General features: G+C 38.0%; 1 protein-coding gene and 1 long non-coding RNA gene across 2 annotated transcripts; both read left to right on the top strand.

Moving 5' to 3' along the window:
• The first annotated feature begins 171 nt into the window (after positions 1-171).
• Positions 172-9,559, top strand: LOC107582526 (DDB1- and CUL4-associated factor 10-like). Its single transcript, XM_016268418.1, has 7 exons — positions 172-791; positions 2,817-2,930; positions 3,413-3,610; positions 6,295-6,497; positions 7,734-7,805; positions 7,966-8,111; positions 8,188-9,559. The coding sequence occupies exons 1-7, from the start codon at positions 421-423 to the stop codon at positions 8,557-8,559; spliced, it is 1,476 nt and encodes a 491-aa protein (XP_016123904.1). The 5' UTR covers positions 172-420; the 3' UTR covers positions 8,560-9,559.
• Positions 9,560-17,779: 8,220 nt separating this feature from the next.
• LOC107582560 (uncharacterized) lies at positions 17,780-18,149 on the top strand. Its single transcript, XR_001608962.1, has 3 exons — positions 17,780-17,834; positions 17,918-17,981; positions 18,070-18,149. It is a non-coding gene; the product is annotated as an uncharacterized lncRNA (long non-coding RNA).
• The last annotated feature ends 764 nt before the right edge of the window (positions 18,150-18,913 follow it).

Here is an 18,913-nt window from a genome sequence, read left to right as displayed (position 1 = left end):
GCACTTCTAATGGGAAGCATGTATTTTAATCTGGCTTGGCACATATTGGCGTATTTGTGGAACATATTTAAATTTAACACATTAAAAAAAAATATATATATATATAAAGTCTTTTTAAGTTAGAAAGACTTTATTTTTTCATATAGTCTAAAAAGTCTTAAAACAAACAAAGAAAGCAATCAAAGCTGTGTCACTATCCAGTTCGCTTTTAATTTCTGCAGAGAAGGAACCGGATATACGTAGTCCGTTGTATCCGCACACATCCGCAGCACACTTGTGTATGTATTAATGGATGTTTAAGCGATTTCTGCACACATTGCAAGACGGCCTGGCTCGCAGGTCCAGTGCCTGTCCGCAAGCCGCAGGAGGGTGAGTTTGGGTGAGCCTCAGAACGGGGCCGCCAGCAACATTCGCGCAACAATGAACTCGGGACAGCCGAGCGACAGCGAGGAGCCGCTGCGAGAGGAGGAGAGCGATGAAAACAGGTGCTCCAGCAGACCATCCTCTCCGCAGGCCGGCCGCGGGGGCGCCGGGACGCAGAGCAGCTGGAGGCTCGAGGCGGCCGCGGACGGCGGGACAGGCTCGGGGGGCAGGGGCTCGAGCGCCTGCGACTCTCTGTTCGCGTGGATTTGCAGGAGGACAGTCCGCAGGGGGCCGTTTGTAGACCCCGCGCGGGATCATTACCGTACCATGACACGGCTTTATTCGTCCATGAGCCCGGCTACGGATTCGGTGAACCTCAGTACACAAACCCACGGAGCTGTCTTCAACTTGGAGTACTCGCCAGACGGGTAAGTGTTGTCCCGTTGTCTCTTCAGTTATTCAGCACTTTTGACTACTTGGCATTAAAACAAATCAACTTTTTGCGATTATTTCCAAATGTATTCTTTGTTCAAACATTCATATGTGCTGGGACAAATGCAAACTTTCAATGGAACACTTTGCTTTAACTTGCTGATACCGTGAGCTAGCTAGCAGTCAAGTAGTTTTGCATGCATAAAAATCAAGAAAGAAATCAGTTCGTTTCGGGGGGAAAAAGTGAAATACTGGTTGAATTGGTAATGACAACCACTCTAAAGTCATGGGGAAAACACACACAAATGAATGACATTTCTGGGCCCGCATTCACAAAACATTTCATCTTACCACTAGGAGTTCTCCTAAATGGCAGGAAAAGTTTTTAGCAAAGAGTTTTCTCTTAAAACCTATTCACAAAGCTGCTGAGACAAACGTTGACTAAGGAATAGAGAGAAGTCTTAAGCTAAGAGTAAGAGCAGGGTTGACCTCCTTGCTATGGATGATGTCGGCATGCTTACTAACTATGCACACAGTGATTGGCTGATAGTCTGTCAGAGATTTATTCATAGACATATTTTAGAGTAAAGATAAAGGTTTCAAAATAAAAATGTTGCCACATTCAAATAAAGATTTAAAAATGCAGGCTAAGTGTCACTAATTAAACAAGTATGTGTTCAGCTAATTGTCAGCCTCTTACACGTATGCTTCTCATAATTAGTGAATATGCATATAATAAACAGCCTTTTAATTAACAGAGTAGAATAATCATGGCTGATAGAAAACTAAACTGGGCACAAGCACAGCTGTTACTTCTTGCCCAGCTGGTTAATGAAAACAAGGACATAATCAAAGGAAAATTTGGAGTTGAGATAACCTTCAAAACCGAAGGTGATACCTTTTATAAAAAGCTCATTATCGTCAAATATTTCTAAAATGTTTACGTTCCGAGGCAGATTGCCAGCAACAGCCATTTTAGGATAGTTTGTGACTTGGTCTTAGTGACTTAGGAGACCTCTTCACTACTCCTAACGTTTCACAGATTTAGGAGCTAATTTTAGTGCTAAAATGCTTTGTGAAATACGTTTAGATCAAAAATTTTAGGAGTCCTAAATTTAGGACTGACACGGCCATTATTTTTAAGATTTTCTCCTAAATCGGCGAGTTACGAGCTACTTTTAGCCTTAAGATGTTTTGTGAATACGGGCCCTGATCTTCAAACAGGGGAGACTAAATGTATGGCATAGTAAGCTGTCCATGTCTACAGTTCACCGGTGAAAGGAAATGGACACGTTTTGACCAGTACAGCTCTCACAAAAATCAAAACCTTCATTTTGATGACATTGGCCAATTTGCTGACGCATGAACTACTAGGCTTTTGAAGCATGAATTAAATGTTTTGGGTGACTACATTTTGCAAGCGCACAAACGAGTTGTGATGTAAACAGTTCTAAAAATTGCACTTACAGTTTACAGAATGTTTTAAAAAATGAGCCAAAGCAATAATTAAATTAACTAAGGCGATGCAATCAAATGTTTAATGCTATCTGTCTATTCTATATAATACATTTATCCTTGAGACTAAATGTATGGCATAGTAAGCTGTCCATGTCTACAGTTCACCGGTGAAAGGAAATGGACACGACCAGTACAGCTCTCACAAAAATCAAAACCTTCATTTTGATGACATTGGCCAATTTGCTGACGCATGAACTACTAGGCTTTTGAAGCATGAATTAAATGTTTTGGGTGACTACATTTTGCAAACGCACAAACGAGTTGTGATGTAAACAGTTCTAAAAATTGCACTTACAGTTTACAGAATGTTTTAAAAAATGAGCCAAAGCAATAATTAAATTAACTAAGGCGATGCAATCAAATGTTTAATGCTATCTGTCTATTCTATATAATACATTTATCCTTGTTTTAAGCAAAACGCTGTTTTTTTAACAATAGGATACATCTACCATAGAGAAAAGTTCTGTCCTAATTGACAAACACCTGTATAATGTTTTTTCTAGGTCAGTTTTGACGGTTGCTTGTGAGCAGACAGAAGTGCTTTTGTTTGACCCTGTTTCTTCCAGACATATCAAAACTCTGGTGGAGGCTCATGAGGACTGTGTAAACAACATAAGGTACATGTGCACACAATATATAATCGATCACAGTGTGCAGGAACCTCAGTTACATTAGCGAAAGATTTTCTATAACAGATTTTATGTAAGAACTAATTCATAGTAGTAAGAACCAATTCAAAACCCAGAAATTTAAACACAGTTGAATTATTTTTATTCATTTTGAGGAACACTGAATCTGTGTGGTTTTTTTTGTGAGTGAGCTGAATTAATGCATATTCATATTTATTTTAGAACTACAGTAACATCTTGTGATTTCTCTCAACATGGGGACAGGAGAGCAATAAATTGAAAAAAAAAAAGTAACTTGCGTTATTTGAAAAAGTAACTCGGATATTCTCTTGTAAATTAAAAAGCAATGCGTTACTTTACTAGTTCCTTGAAAAAAGTAATCTGATTATGTAACTCGCGTTACTTGTAATGCGTCACCCCCAACACTGGTGTTGTCTAAGTATAAGTTTGTTGGGCTGTGTGCGATTCAGGTTTCTCGACAACCGGCTGTTTGCGACCTGCTCTGATGACACCACCATTGCATTGTGGGATTTGCGTAAACTCAACTCGAAGGTGTGCTCATTGCATGGCCACGCCAGCTGGGTCAAGAACATAGAGTATGATACACACACTCGCCTGCTGGTGACGTCAGGATTTGACGGAAATGTCATCACATGGGATACCAACAGGTACATTTTGTGGTTTGGAGGTGTGTGTTTCCTAGCTGTCTTAAATAAAGGAATAATTTTCACCAAAGAAAATTTGCTGAAAATATTCTCACGCTAAGGCCAATCCATAACGTAGCTTAGTTTGTTTCTTCACCAGAACAGATTTAGAGAAATTTAACACTACAGCATTTGCTCACCAATGGATGCTGTGCAGTGAATGGGTGCGGTCAGAATAAAAGTCTAAACTAAAAACATCACAGTAATCCACACGACTCCAGTGCATCAATTAATGTCTTGTGAAGTGAAAGGCTGCTTGTAAGAAATGTATCCATCTGTCATTAAGGCATTGTAACTGTAAACAATCAATTCTGACCAAAATGCAAGTCCATAATCCATAACAATGCTTCCTCCACTAAATCCATCCCCTGTTGTTCTCACATCAGAATCCACAGACATATTTGTTTAGAACTGTTTTGTAGAGTTTTCACTTGTAAACTATTTGATCTGTGTACAGTATATTTCTCTCCTGATTTAGACAAGACCTTTTATTCACTGGAGAATGCAATGTAATGGATGGAAGACTCGGATTATAGCCAGAAGCAACAGTTTGAAGTTAAAAACTTCTTGATGGATTTGTTTTTACAAACATGCAGCTTTTCACTTCACAAAATGTTAGTTGATGGACTAGAGTCATGTGAATTACTTGTGGATTATTGTGATGTTTTTATCAGCTGTTTGGACTCTCATTCTGACGGCACCCATTCACTGCAGAGGATCCACTGGTATGCAAGTGAGCAAATTAATTCTACATTCGTCCAAATCTGTTCCGATTAAGAAACAAACTAATCTACATCTTGAATGATCTTAGGGTAAGTATATTTATAAGACATTTTCAGCATTTTTTTTTTTTTTGTGTGATTAATCGCATCCAAAATAAGTTTTGTTTACATAATATATGTGTGTGTATATTTATTATTTATATATAAATACACACACATGCATATTTCAGAAATTTTTTATTTTTGCATGTTAAATATATTTATTATATGAATTTAAATATATATACATGTAAATATTTTCTATATATATACTGTACGTGTGTGTTTATATGTACATAATAAATATACACAGTACACACACATATATTATGTAAACAAAAACTTTTACTTTGGATGCGATTAATATGCGTCACCCCCAACACTGGTGTTGTCTAAGTATAAGTTTGTTGGGCTGTGTGCGATTCAGGTTTCTCGACAACCGGCTGTTTGCGACCTGCTCTGATGACACCACCATTGCATTGTGGGATTTGCGTAAACTCAACTCGAAGGTGTGCTCATTGCATGGCCACGCCAGCTGGGTCAAGAACATAGAGTATGATACACACACTCGCCTGCTGGTGACGTCAGGATTTGACGGAAATGTCATCACATGGGATACCAACAGGTACATTTTGTGGTTTGGAGGTGTGTGTTTCCTAGCTGTCTTAAATAAAGGAATAATTTTCACCAAAGAACATTTGCTGAAAATATTCTCACGCTAAGGCCAATCCATAACGTAGCTTAGTTTGTTTCTTCACCAGAACAGATTTAGAGAAATTTAACACTACAGCATTTGCTCACCAATGGATGCTGTGCAGTGAATGGGTGCGGTCAGAATAAAAGTCTAAACTAAAGACATCGCAGTAATCCACACGACTCCAGTGCATCAATTAATGTCTTGTGAAGTGAAAGGCTGCTTGTAAGAAATGTATCCATCTGTCATTAAGGCATTGTAACTGTAAACAATCAATTCTGACCAAAATGCAAGTCCATAATCCATAACAATGCTTCCTCCACTAAATCCATCCCCTGTTGTTCTCACATCAGAATCCACAGACATATTTGTTTAGAACTGTTTTGTAGAGTTTTCACTTGTAAACTATTTGATCTGTGTACAGTATATTTCTCTCCTGATTTAGACAAGACCTTTTATTCACTGGAGAATGCAATGTAATGGATGGAAGACTCGGATTATAGCCAGAAGCAACAGTTTGAAGTTAAAAACTTCTTGATGGATTTGTTTTTACAAACATGCAGCTTTTCACTTCACAAAATGTTAGTTGATGGACTAGAGTCATGTGAATTACTTGTGGATTATTGTGATGTTTTTATCAGCTGTTTGGACTCTCATTCTGACGGCACCCATTCACTGCAGAGGATCCACTGGTATGCAAGTGAGCAAATTAATTCTACATTCGTCCAAATCTGTTCCGATTAAGAAACAAACTAATCTACATCTTGAATGATCTTAGGGTAAGTATATTTATAAGACATTTTCAGCATTTTTTTTTTTTTTGTGTGATTAATCGCATCCAAAATAAGTTTTGTTTACATAATATATGTGTGTGTATATTTATTATTTATATATAAATACACACACATGCATATTTCAGAAATTTTTTATTTTTGCATGTTAAATATATTTATTATATGAATTTAAATATATATACATGTAAATATTTTCTATATATATACTGTACGTGTGTGTTTATATGTACATAATAAATATACACAGTACACACACATATATTATGTAAACAAAAACTTTTACTTTGGATGCGATTAATCGTTTGACTGCAACTTTTTTTTTTTTTGTGAACTATTTTAAGATTGCATATATAAGTGGTTGTGTGCAACTGTGTGTCATTGCACTTGCTGTTTGTTTAGGTTCACAGAGGATGGCTGTCCACACAAGAAGTTTTTCCACACACGCTATCTTATGCGGATGCGTCTGACTCCAGACTGCAGTAAGATGTTAATCTCCACCTCCTCTGGTTACCTGCTCATCTTACATGACCTTGATCTCACCCAGAGCCTTGAGGTCGGCAGCTACCGCATCCTACGGGCCCGCAGAGCTCCACTCAGCACAGGTACTTACATAAAGCATAAACAAAGATACATGTGAATCTGAAATGATGAATACTAAACTCTGAAATTATGGAGGCGGCATGGAAATTGATTAGCATTCAAAGGGTGAATTTTGCTATAGGTGGGATAGGGCAACATTCAAAATTAAAAAAAACGTAGTTTCTTTCAATCCATGAGTTGGAATTTGAACTGAATTTTAATTTATATTTACTGTACTGCATTTCAATAAATTCAACACAAACTCAAATAAACAAGGGATTATTTCATTAATCCAACACCATTAATACAAATTGTTTTGTCTGGGGTATTTGTCTGAATCATTCTGGGTAATTAAATGTTTTTCCACTGGTCCATAAAATAAAAGTAAAATTATTAAATATAATGAAACGTGTATAAATTTACTTCAAACACAAGTAATATTAACAAAGCATACACTAGCAATCAAATTTGGGGTTTATAAATGTTTTAAAAATGTTTTGGAAAGTCTCATATGCTCACCAAGGCGGTATTTATTTGATAAAAAATATATTGTGAAATATTACAATTTAAAATGAATGTATTTTGAAATGAAATTTAATTCTGATGCAAAGCTGAATTTTCAGCATCATTACTTCAATTTTCAGTGTCACATGATCCTTCAGAAGTCATTCTAATATGCTGATTTGCTCCTCTAACATTTATTATCGTCAGTGCTAAAAACAGCTGTGCTGCTTAATATTTTTGTGGAAACAGTGATACATTTTTTCCCCAGGATTTTGTGATGAATACAGTTCAAAAGAACAGCATTTCTTTGAAATAGATCTACAACATTATGCTTGTCTCTTTACTGTCATTTTTGATCAATTAAATGCAACTTATTCAATAAAATGTATTATTAAATTTTTTAATCAGCACTTAATTTTGTGTGTATGACTTGTTTATGGGTAGTTCATAAAATATTAAGTAATGTTAATTAAAAAAAAGCGCTATTGAAAACTGCAGGTATTTACATTACTATCAATTAATTTAATTACATTTCAATTAATTTCACTGTAATTCTACTTCCTTAAATGTACATTTGAATTACTATTCTGTTTGCTACCTCAGGAACTGGAATATCACTGGAAATCTTAATTCAGTTTTGAATGCTGCACAACCCTATCGAACATCCCATGACACAGTGAACTACTGGTTAATTGTGTTGTGAATCCTGTGCCCATCGTCATCATTTTAAGATCGAGTCTCTTTTCTTTCTGAAGGTTCATCAGCAGGTTCTAGGTCAGGAGGTTCCTGTCACACCATTGACAGCAAAACCCATCCACACAGAGAGGGTAAGACTGAGTTTAATAAGTTATTTATGTACATTAGTAGTCTTTTTATTGTGAACATCGGTTGTTTAGCAGTTTTGTTTTTGATTGTACACCTTTTGAACCGAATACTGCTTTTACTACATAGTTTTAACTCCAGTGTTCACCTTTTGTCTTTATCCAGGTCTGTCACCCAGAAACAGTCTTGAGGTTTTAACCCCGGAGATCCCAGGCGAGAGGGACCGTGGGAACTGCATCACCTCCTTGCAACTGCATCCCAAAGGCTGGGCCACGTTGTTACGCTGCTCCAGCAACATGGACGACCAGGAGGTCAGTGCTGTAACCTAAACCTAAGAAGTGTGGAACGTGCAAAATGAATGAACAGTCTTGTTTCTGTCTTTCTCAGTGGACGTGTGTGTACGAGTTTCAAGAGGGAGCTCCGCCTCGACCTCCGGTGTCTCCTCGCTGCTCTCTGCGTCTCACGCACTACATCGAGGAGGCTAACGTCGGACGAGGCTACATTAAGGAGCTGTGCTTCAGTCCCGACGGCCGGCTCATCTGCTCGCCGTACGGTTACGGCGTGCGCTTGCTGGCGTTCGACGAGCACTGTGCCGAGCTGTCGGACTGCATGCCTGTGCGGACGGCTCTGCTGCGGGAGATTCGCTCCATCTACTCTCACAGCGACGTGGTGCTCACCTCCAAGTTCTCACCCACTCACTGTCAGTTCGCATCGGGCTGCCTTAGCGGACGCGTAGCTCTGTATCAACCACACTTTTAACACATACAAACGCATTCGAATTTACACTGATCGCTGGACTATTTGGAAGAAGCTTCTGATTGGTCAGATGGATAATGGGAGAACGAAACTACCTTAAACAGAGTGTGTGGTGTTTTGTTTTTTTGTTGGTGTGTGTGAAGTCACACTGCATGTGAATGACCTTCTACATGTTTGTCATTTTTAGATGTAATTGTTCTTTACACTGTGTAAACTTAACAGTCCGTGTGAGAAGGAAAGCAAACAGCATTAGTTTTTCTCCACAATAGAGGTTGAATGAGTCACACGAGCGTTAGAGAATTATGGGAGAATTATCTTTTGGTTGCTCATCCATGCAGCACTGCAGTAACCGCTCAAGCCAATCATTTTCATGCAACTGTAAGCAGTTCAAGCCGATGGCAATTTTTGCATTTTGCCAAACATTTTAGACTTTGCAATGCCATATTCGTTTTCAGAAAAAAAAAATTCTGGAAGCACGTCACTTTTACTAATCGTTTGTTTTATTTTTGGGCTGCTTGTCTGTAACAACACTAACTGAGGTCTGATTCATAGATTGCCAATGCAGTATGTACCATGTACGTGTGAGTATTGGGATGAATACGACTTCTGCCGATGATTGACTGAATGGACTGGGAATTTTGTAATGTTCTGTTTTTCATATGTTTCTGGCCTCTACATGGACAATCAGCAGTTATGAAATGTTTAGATGCTCACATCGGTGGGAGCTTTGAACTCTAGACAAGAGGACAATGGGAGAAGGCAGGTTTAACTGTTGGATGAGTGTTTTATACAGAAGTTTAGCTTTCTTAAAATGAAAAAAGAGGACAAAATCTGAATGTTCAGCTTTTCTGGGACTAGTATCAGTTAGTCATCCTTCTCAGTTATTAAAATATTGACCTCTTGAACATGGAAAATTAAAAGCAGAGACAGTGAAAGTTACCTTTATTCATCAACGATTCTCATTTGATTCACTTTATTCATGTTAACAATACAAAGGATGCAGTGGTACAGATGTATTAAATAAAAAAACTGTTTCATATCTTTTGTTTGGCATGAGAAAGAAAAATGCTGTAAAAAAGAGCTATTTTTAAGCAAAATTGAGACTTGTATTAGCATACCTTAGACTGATGGATTGCACTGAATATGCATTGGCATCTGGAACCTTTAAACAGATTATTTAGGACTGGCATGAAGCTTCAGGTCAAGCGCTGGATAGGGGGAAATGTCATTTCAGAATCAGAAAGAGCTTTATTGCCAAGTATGTTTGCACATACAAGGAATTCGTTATAGTGTCACAAGCTTCCAGTACACGGAGACAACAACAACACGCATATAATAAAAATGAGATGTGAATAAAATACACATGTATAAATATAAACCACAAAAAAAAAGAATAAATTGTATGTACAGGTGTGGTATAGATGGAATAGGAATAGAATAAAATAAGTTGTAGGGATGTACTAGGATTTAGGGTGATAAATAATTATAAGGTTATTGCACATACTGTACTTTAATTGCACAATGGGAGAACATTAACTGTTCATGAGGTAGATTGCCTGGGGAAAGAAACTGTTCTTGTGCCTGGCTGTCCTGGTATTCGGTGCTCTGTAACGCCGACCAGATGGCAAAAGTTCAAAAAGGAGATTGCTTGGATGTGATGGATCCAGAGTAATTTTCTGAGCTTTTTTCCTCACTCTGGATGTATACAGTTCTTGGAGGGTAGGCAGGGGGGCACCAATAATCCTTTCAGCAGTCCGAACCGTTCTCTGTAGTCTTCTGATGTCTGATTTTGTAGCTGAACCAAACCAGACAGTTATTGAAGTGCACAGAACAGACTCGATGACGGCTGAGTAGAACTGTTTCAGCAGCTCCTGTGGCAGGTTGAATTTCCTCAGCTGGCGAAGGAAGTACAACCTCTGCTGGGCCTTTTTAACAATGGAGTCAATGTGAGTGGCCCACTGCAGGTCCTGAGAGATGGTGGTGCCCAGGAACCTGAATGACTCCACTGTCGTTACAGTGCTATCCATGATGGTGAGTGGGGGGAGTGCAGGGGGGGTTCCTCCTGAAGTCCACGGTCATCTCCACAGTTTTGAGGGTGTTGAGCTCCAGGTTGTTAAGACCGCACCAGACAGCCAGCTCTTTAACCTCCTGTCTGTAAGCAGACTCGTCTCCATCCTTGATGAGACCGATGACTGTAGTGTCATCTGCATACTTCAGGAGCTTGACAGAGGGGTCTTTAGAGGTGCAGTCATTGGTGTAGAGGGAGAAGAGCAGTGGGGAGAGGACGCAACCCTGAGGGGTGCCAGTGCTGGTGGTGCGGTTGTTGGATGTGAATTTACCAATTCTCACTAGCTGTTGCCTATCTGTCAGAAAGCTGGTGATCCATTGACAGATAGAGCTAGGGACAGAGAGCTGGGTTAGTTTGGTCTGGAGGAGTGTTGGGATGATGGTGTTGAAAGCAGAGCTAAAGTCCACAAACAGGATCCTCACATAAGTCCCTGTTTTGTCCAGATGTTGCAGGATGAAGTGCAGTCCCATATTGACTGCATCATCCACGGACCTGTTTGCTCGGTAAGCAAACTGCAGGGGGTCTAGTAAGGGTCCAGTAATGTCCTTCAGATAAGCCAACACCAACCTCTCAGATGTCTTCATGACCACAGACGTTAGGGCCACAGGTCTATAGTCATTAAGTCCTGTTATCTTGGGTTTCTTTGGGACGGGGATGATGGTGGAGCGTTTGAAGCAGGCAGGGATTTTTGCACAGCTCCAGCGATCTGTTGAAGATCTGTGAGTAGATGGGGGCCAGTTGGTCAGCGCAGGTTTTCAGACAGGCTGGTGTCACACCGTCTGGGCCTGGTGCTTTTCTTCTCTTGTTCTTCCTGAAGACCTGGCGCACATCATCCTCACTGATCTGAAACGTAGGAGTGGGGGAGAGGGGGGTTGCAGGAGGTGTTGATGGTTGTGTGGAGAGATGTTCAGAGCGGGTGTGGGGTGTTAGACTGGGAGTTTCAAATCTACAGTAGAACTCATTCAGGTCTTCAGCAAGTTGTTGATTGGCCTCAGTGCTGGGGGATGGTGTCTTGTAGTTGGTGATGTCCTTCAGGCCTTTCCCCACTGATGCAGGCTCATTCGCAGAAAACTGGTGTTCTAGTTTTTTAGCGTAGTTCCTCTTGGCCTCTCTAATCTCCTTATTCAGTGTGTTTCTGGCCTGATTGTACAAGACTCTGTCCCCCCTTTTGTAGGCGTCCTCTTTGGCCTGACGAAGATTTGCGAAGTTTTGCTGTAAACCATGGCTTATCATTATTGAATGTTTAATGAGTCCTGGTAGGGATGCACATGCTGTCTTCACAGAAACTGATATATGTTACAGATTCCGTGAGCTCATCCATATCGTTGGTGGCTGCTTCAAAAACACTCCAATCAGTGCAGTCGAAACAGGCTTGCAATGCCTGCTCTGTTTCGTTGGTCCATCTCTTTACAGACTTTACTACAGGTTTAGCAGATTTAAGTTTATGCCTGTAAGTCGGTATAAGATGAACCAGGCAGTGGTCAGAGAGTCCTACAGCTGCTCTGGGGACCGAGCGATATGCATCCTTTATTGTGGAGTAACAATGGTCCAGTATATTACTGTCTCTGGTGGGACATGTGACATGCTGTCTGTATTTTGGCAGTTCACGGGAAAGATTTGCTTTATTAAAGTCTCCGAGAATGATTAAAACAGAGTCCGGGTGTTGTTGTTCTGTCTCTGTGATCAGATCAGCGAGTTTCTGTAAAGCTGAGCTCACGTGTGCTTGCGGAGGGATGTAAATACTCACGAGTAAAACTCATCCATATGCAATAGAAAACATGTAGAATTTATTATAATAAAACAGATAGTTCCGGTCCTTGATTCTGATTGGTTGAGCTGCATTCGAAGCTGTTGTAAATTACTCTACAAACATACACCTCTTTTTTCTGCTTTTGTGTGTTGCTCGGCAACCACTTTGTTGCAACCCCATCCATTTCTGAGGAACTACATTGTTTGGTGGAAGAACAATGTTTTTATTAATATCATTAAATTTTATTTGCTTTGTTTTATTTTGTGAAACCTTGCTATGTATATGGAATAACCATTTTATAAAAGTAATAAGCCCTGTGAAGCTGTGATTTACAGTGAATTTATAACAGCTAAGGGGATTATAGGCACAACAACACCCCTTAGCTGTTATAAATTCACTTTAAACCATTGCTTTTTGGGGCTTATTGCTTTCTTTCCATATAGCAGAGGGTTTTAGATAATATATACAACACCATTCATAGGTTTGGAATCATTAAATAATGCTTTTGAAAGAAATCTCTTATGCTCACAAGGCTGCAATTATTTGATCAGTAACACAGTAAAACAGCAATATTGTGAAATATTACAATTTAAAGTGACTTGATGTTTGATCATTTGATATATTTTAAAATGTAATTTATGCAATGTCAAAGCTCATGTGATGTTTCAGCAGTCACTACTCCAGTCTTCAGTGTCACATGATCCATCAGAAATTGTTCTAATAATATTTCTTATCCATGTTGAAAACAGTTGTGTTGCTGAGTATTGTTTTTTTGAGGAAACCATAATACATTTTTTCAGGATTCTTTGATGAATAGAAAGTTCAATAGAACAGCATTTATTGGAAATAGAAATCTTTGTAACAATATAAATGTCTTTACTGTCATTTATGATCAAATAATTGCATCCTTGCTGTATGAAAGTATTAATTTCCTTCAAAGAAAAACAAACTTACCCCAAACTTTTGAAAGGAAGTGTATATAATAGTTTGAAAGCAGAGATGTGGAAAATGAACTGGTTTGCTCAGGAAGTGTGAAAACCACAGATCTACTGTTGTAGAATTTTGTAGTAAATTAAGTCATGTAGAATTTTTTTTAAACATAAATGCTACATTTTTAAAAATCTTTTTATTTACATTTTTTTTTTAAAACAACACACACACAATGCCACAGAATAGCTACTATAAGGATAAATAACACATCAAACTGACTAAACAGTAACACCGTACATGCTATAGAGCCAAGTATTTAAAGCTTTATATTAGAACCCCCCCAAATTGTTACAAATTACAAATTGTTAGGGATGCACCGATGCCACTTTTTCCAGTACTCGCCCGATACTGATACTTTTATTTTTGGTACTTGCCGATACCGAGTACCGATACCGATATTTTTATTGCATTTGTACATTTTTTTTAAATATTGGGTACAGAAACCAATAGGGTATGTATAATGTTAGTTGGTTAACTTAATTTATCAAATAGATAGTCAAACCAAAATGTATTCAGACACCTTCAACATTTCTCACATTATCACAGTTTATTCGCTATAGTTTAGAAAATGGTAATAAAATATGACAAGAACTCAGAGTTAAACTGTGTCAGAACAAATTCAGCTTGATAATGTTAGATAACTTTGATAGAAAGGTAAAATGTACCATGTGAAAAAAAACGTTTCTGAAAGTAATTTTCAGATGCAACGGGGGAAAAACGGGATAAACATGTAACTTGTAATTAAAATAATCTAATATATAGCCTATGTACATTTTAATAACATATAGCCTAGTTTGATATATGAATTGGGTGATCGTCAAAGATTGCATGCGGTCGGAGATTCCCGTGTTTACAGCTCCATAAAATAACCTACTGGAAGCTCTGTAGTTTTGCTGTATAGGCCAATAGATAAAAATATTACAAACAATAACTTTAAGTTACTTCCATTTCTGAAAAAAAGAATGTAGGCCTAGTGATTGATGTTATAAATACACACGCCTGATTTTTGTTTGAATTATCCATCGTACATAAAATTAAAAAACAACATTTGCAATCAAGACTGAAAAAAGGCAGAAGTGAATGTAAAGCAGATTTGGCCCAGACTCTGTTGCTATCTGTGAAGCCAAGCATAAGAATAGCCTACTAATGTACATTTGTTAACCCACAGTAACACATTTTAACAGATTAATAGCATATTTTCGTTTGCTGCATGCTTTTAAAACCACAATAAAAAAAACTTTTTTTTTTGAGGAAAATAAATATCTCGTATAAGTTGCATTTCCAGAAATAATAACGGAAGGCCTAATAATGTTATAATGTACCAACATTATGAACACTATAGGATATTTGAATTCCCCTCACTTTACAACAAATCCTTTAAATTTAACCGTATCAGAACAGAATAAGAATTTAAAAATATATAATTCTAATGGATAAATATAATTGCAGTATATAACAATATAGCAATAAACATGCCAAAACAAATTAATTTATAAAGAAACGTAAGGTAAAGTTGGGCTTACTTCTCTCAGGCACAAATCCAAATGTGTCCATATTCGCAATGTAGCTGAAGCTAAACTATTAGCCTTATTAGGTCAGATAGGCTTTGTAGTTCACGCGCGTTCCAGTAACGACGGAAAAATATCATAATGAACAAAAATATGGCTCAGTGGAGCGGGTCTCGCGCCGAACAGCACGGTGAACGGCAGCGCTGTATCCAATGAATGCAGTAGCTTAGTGTGCGCGAGGCGCCGGCGCGATCAAACAGCTGGAACATCAAATACACTACTCCCTCATTTCTGGTCATACAGTAAAGGCATAATTCAAAACTGCAAAGTGTTAGCAGTTTGAAAATTCAAGAATAATAGCAAAGTTAATAAGAATTCTTTCTAAATGCAGCACCGTTCTTATTTCGCTCTGCATAACCTGAACGAAAAAAAAAATGTTTTGCTAAGAACGAACCGAAATGAAAACATTTCGCTTTTAATCTGTGTATTTAACAGCCTGGGAGACCTTCCCAGGGCAGTACCTTGCCTCACCGACTAAAATCAGGGCGCCCACTACGGAGACGGGTGGGAGACGGCACCAGAGGTGAGGGGGCTCTTGTCTCAGTGTTATTTACATTTTAAAATAACTCATTGTTCGTTTCTGAAAAAGAGACGCAAATAGAGACGGTCTATGAATAAGAAGCTAAGAAACGCGTTTTTAAGGTGGAACGCATAGCGTCAATAAGAAGCTAAGAAACGCGTTTTTAAGGTGGAACGGATAGCGTCAATAAGAAGCTAAGGAACGCGTTTTTAAGGTGGAACGGATAGCGTCAATAAGAAGCTAAGGAACGCGTTTTTAAGGTGGAACGCATAGCGTCAATAAGAAGCTAAGAAACGCGTTTTTATTTATTTAATCACGTTGCAATTTAACACATGCCAAATAACTCAAAACATTTCAGTTATCATGTTGCATTGCATTACATATTTTGACCCCCACAATTGAAAATGAAAGAGCTTTGATTATAAAACTTTTTAAATATCACTATATTGTTATGATTTTTGGGAGATGAGTGACAACTGACAATTATATGGATAAGTCTGATCCTGTTATAAAAGTCTATAAAAGTAAAAAATGTCTCTATTAAACTGTTTTGTCATATAAGTGTTAAATTGCCTATTTTTGCACTTTGAGCCACTTAATAATACTGATTTATTATTCTTCCCACTGTATCACACTACATGGGTCATAAAATAATATTCAACAAAAAAAAAACACATATGCAAACTAAAATAAATAGGCCTAGCTTATATGCCTAAAGGTTGATAAAACTTCTCCATTAAATAAATAAATCTGACTGTTTTCGTATATCAGGTTTTACAGGGTTAACAGAAAATTAACACTTTCTCTAAGCTCATCCATCCAGTCAGTGGCATCATGAAAACACGCAAGATTTTCCTTGCATAACTATTTTTTAAAAAGGTGTAGGCTATGTAAAACAGACATACTAACAAACAAACAAATAAATAAAATAAATGGTATTTTTTGTGATATTGTAAGAACGATCCAGGCCACACGATCCAGGCCACACGATCCAGGCCACACGATCCAGGCCACACGATCCAGGCCACACGATCCAGGCCACACGATCCAGGCCACACGATCCAGGCCACACGATCCAGGCCACACGATCCAGGCCACACGATCCAGGCCACACGATCCAGGCCACACGATCCAGGCCACACGATCCAGGCCACACGATCCAGGCCACACGATCCAGGCCACACGATCCAGGCCACACGATCCAGGCCACACGATCCAGGCCACACGATCCAGGCCACACCACGTTTCAGGCCACACGATCCACGCCACACGATCCAGGCCACACGATCCAGACCACACGATCCAGGCCACACGATCCAGGCCGGAAGTGAGGAGCGGAGTTAGTCAAACATAACAACATGGCGGAGAGCAGTGTGAGTAAAGTTTGTCATTTTGTGATGAAAAATTTGTTAAAAAGTTCAATGTTTATGTTATAAATACTGTTTATGTGCATGCCTTTCACGTTTTATTTCTGAAGCTTTGAATTGTTGTCATCCTTTACCATTTTCGGGACTTTTCTGCGGACAGTTTGATTGCGTTTTAGGTTGTTTGTTGTAAATGGGCTTTGCGATAAAGCCACTTTATGGTTTGAATTTATTACTTTTTGATATATTTAATGCTTTCTTATAATTCTATTAGTTTCATTGTTTGTTGGTTTATTTTATGCTGTTCTAGAGCATTGTAAGTTTGTTTTTGACTTTTTCAAATAACAGAGAACGTGTGTTATGCAATTTTTCATTTTATATCCTGTAGAGACATACTACAATTCAGAGAGGTAAAGAATTACCTCAGCTCCAACAGTGCCAAAACTGTTGCAGCCTTTATCATTGCCCTTTCTGCCGGACATTTAAGCCAACCAGACTGGACAAATTAAAATTGCATCTGCAGAGCCATTCCAGCAAGGCAGTTGTCTATGATAGTATGGGTATCTTGAGTTGTTTTATTAATGTGTTGTAGTATAGTTAAGTACTTTACTAATGTAATGATTTATTTGTTGATGGTAAGGCAAATCATGTTTTGCTATAAATAAACTAATGTTTGCCTTCCAATCTAATGTATTGACAGTATCAGTTTGTTTCTTCTTGGATCCCTAAACTATGGCATTGCTATCTTTCATCTTTCAAACTCATTTTGCCCCATTTTAATTATGATTTGACTTTTTCTTAAATTTTGCTGTGTTTTTTTAGTATGCTCTACACATTGTGTTGGGAGCCCCCTTTGACTTTACATCTGTAAGTAATTAGGAGCACAAGCAATTGGATTTCATGCTGTTTTGATATTTATAAGATTTCTTTGTATTTCTGTCTTAAAGCATGACTTTTCAAAAATCAGGAGATGGTGGGCACTAATTCTTTTGGAGAACTTTGGAGTTGTCCCAGAAAGGTATTTCCTTATTTCCCTACAGTTCACACTACCTTGCACCCTATCCCAGACTAATAAAAAAAATCAACCAAAAAATGTTACAGGACAGAAAACCTCTAGAAGACACTAGAGCTACATGAAGAACAAGCTACACCCAGTAGCAGTGAGGTATTTGTCAGTAAATGTGTGTTGTTGCAAATGTGTAGTTTATAGGAAATAGTAAAATTGTATTATTCTTTGCCATTTTGTAATGAAGGAGCTCACTATAATCAAACACATGAAACTGGCTGTAAAATGGATACATGCCAATAGACATGTGTTCAGGGGCCCTGTGGAAGAACCTCTTTTCCTCAGAATGGAAGAGGATGACAAGGAAAAGGCCCTCCAAAATCTCATCAAAGATGTGGAAGACTGCAGAAACCCATTCACATTTAATTTTTCATTCAGGGAAGACATGGAGATTATTTTAGTTGAATGCCATGAAAAAATGGGATTAAAATTGAATTCTTCTTTTGAAGAGTGAAAAGTATAAGACTTTCAAAAGCTTTTTTTTGTTGATATTACAATTACATTTCTAAATTTTAATTTTAGTTCTATTTTTGGTTGTTGAAATGTTTTTTTTTTATTAGTATGTTGCACTTTTTCCATGTTCAATTTGAATTTTAAAATAAAAAGTATTCTTGACATCAAACGTCCATTCTCTGTGTCTTTAAGTATTTGTCACAAAACAAACATGACCTAAATATCTCATCATAACCTAGTCAAAAAAAATGTTACGGTTTACTAGATTGATCAAAATGAATATCAATTTAAAAAATAAAATGTTTTTTTTATATAATTTTTTAGTATTTTGTGTATTATTAAATATTGTAAATCCTATCAAAATTCTTGGGATAGCTCATATTATATCTAACAAAAGAAAATTGCACTACAAAACTGCGACAGATCCATATATGGTTCGCCTTACTTCCGGCCTGGATCGTGTGGTCTGGATCGTGTGTCCTGAAACGTGTGGGGCTGCGGGGCTGCGGCTGGATATTATTGCAGTATTCAGCATGGATTTTGGCGCTCAATCTAAACGCCTCTAGTGGTCGTTTCCG

The sequence above is a fragment of the Sinocyclocheilus grahami genome, unplaced genomic scaffold (genome assembly GCF_001515645.1).
Source record: "Sinocyclocheilus grahami isolate Dianchi unplaced genomic scaffold, SAMN03320097.WGS_v1.1 scaffold45.1, whole genome shotgun sequence".
Classification (NCBI taxonomy): Eukaryota; Metazoa; Chordata; class Actinopteri; order Cypriniformes; family Cyprinidae; genus Sinocyclocheilus; species Sinocyclocheilus grahami.
This window is presented reverse-complemented; position numbering and strand designations above follow the sequence as displayed.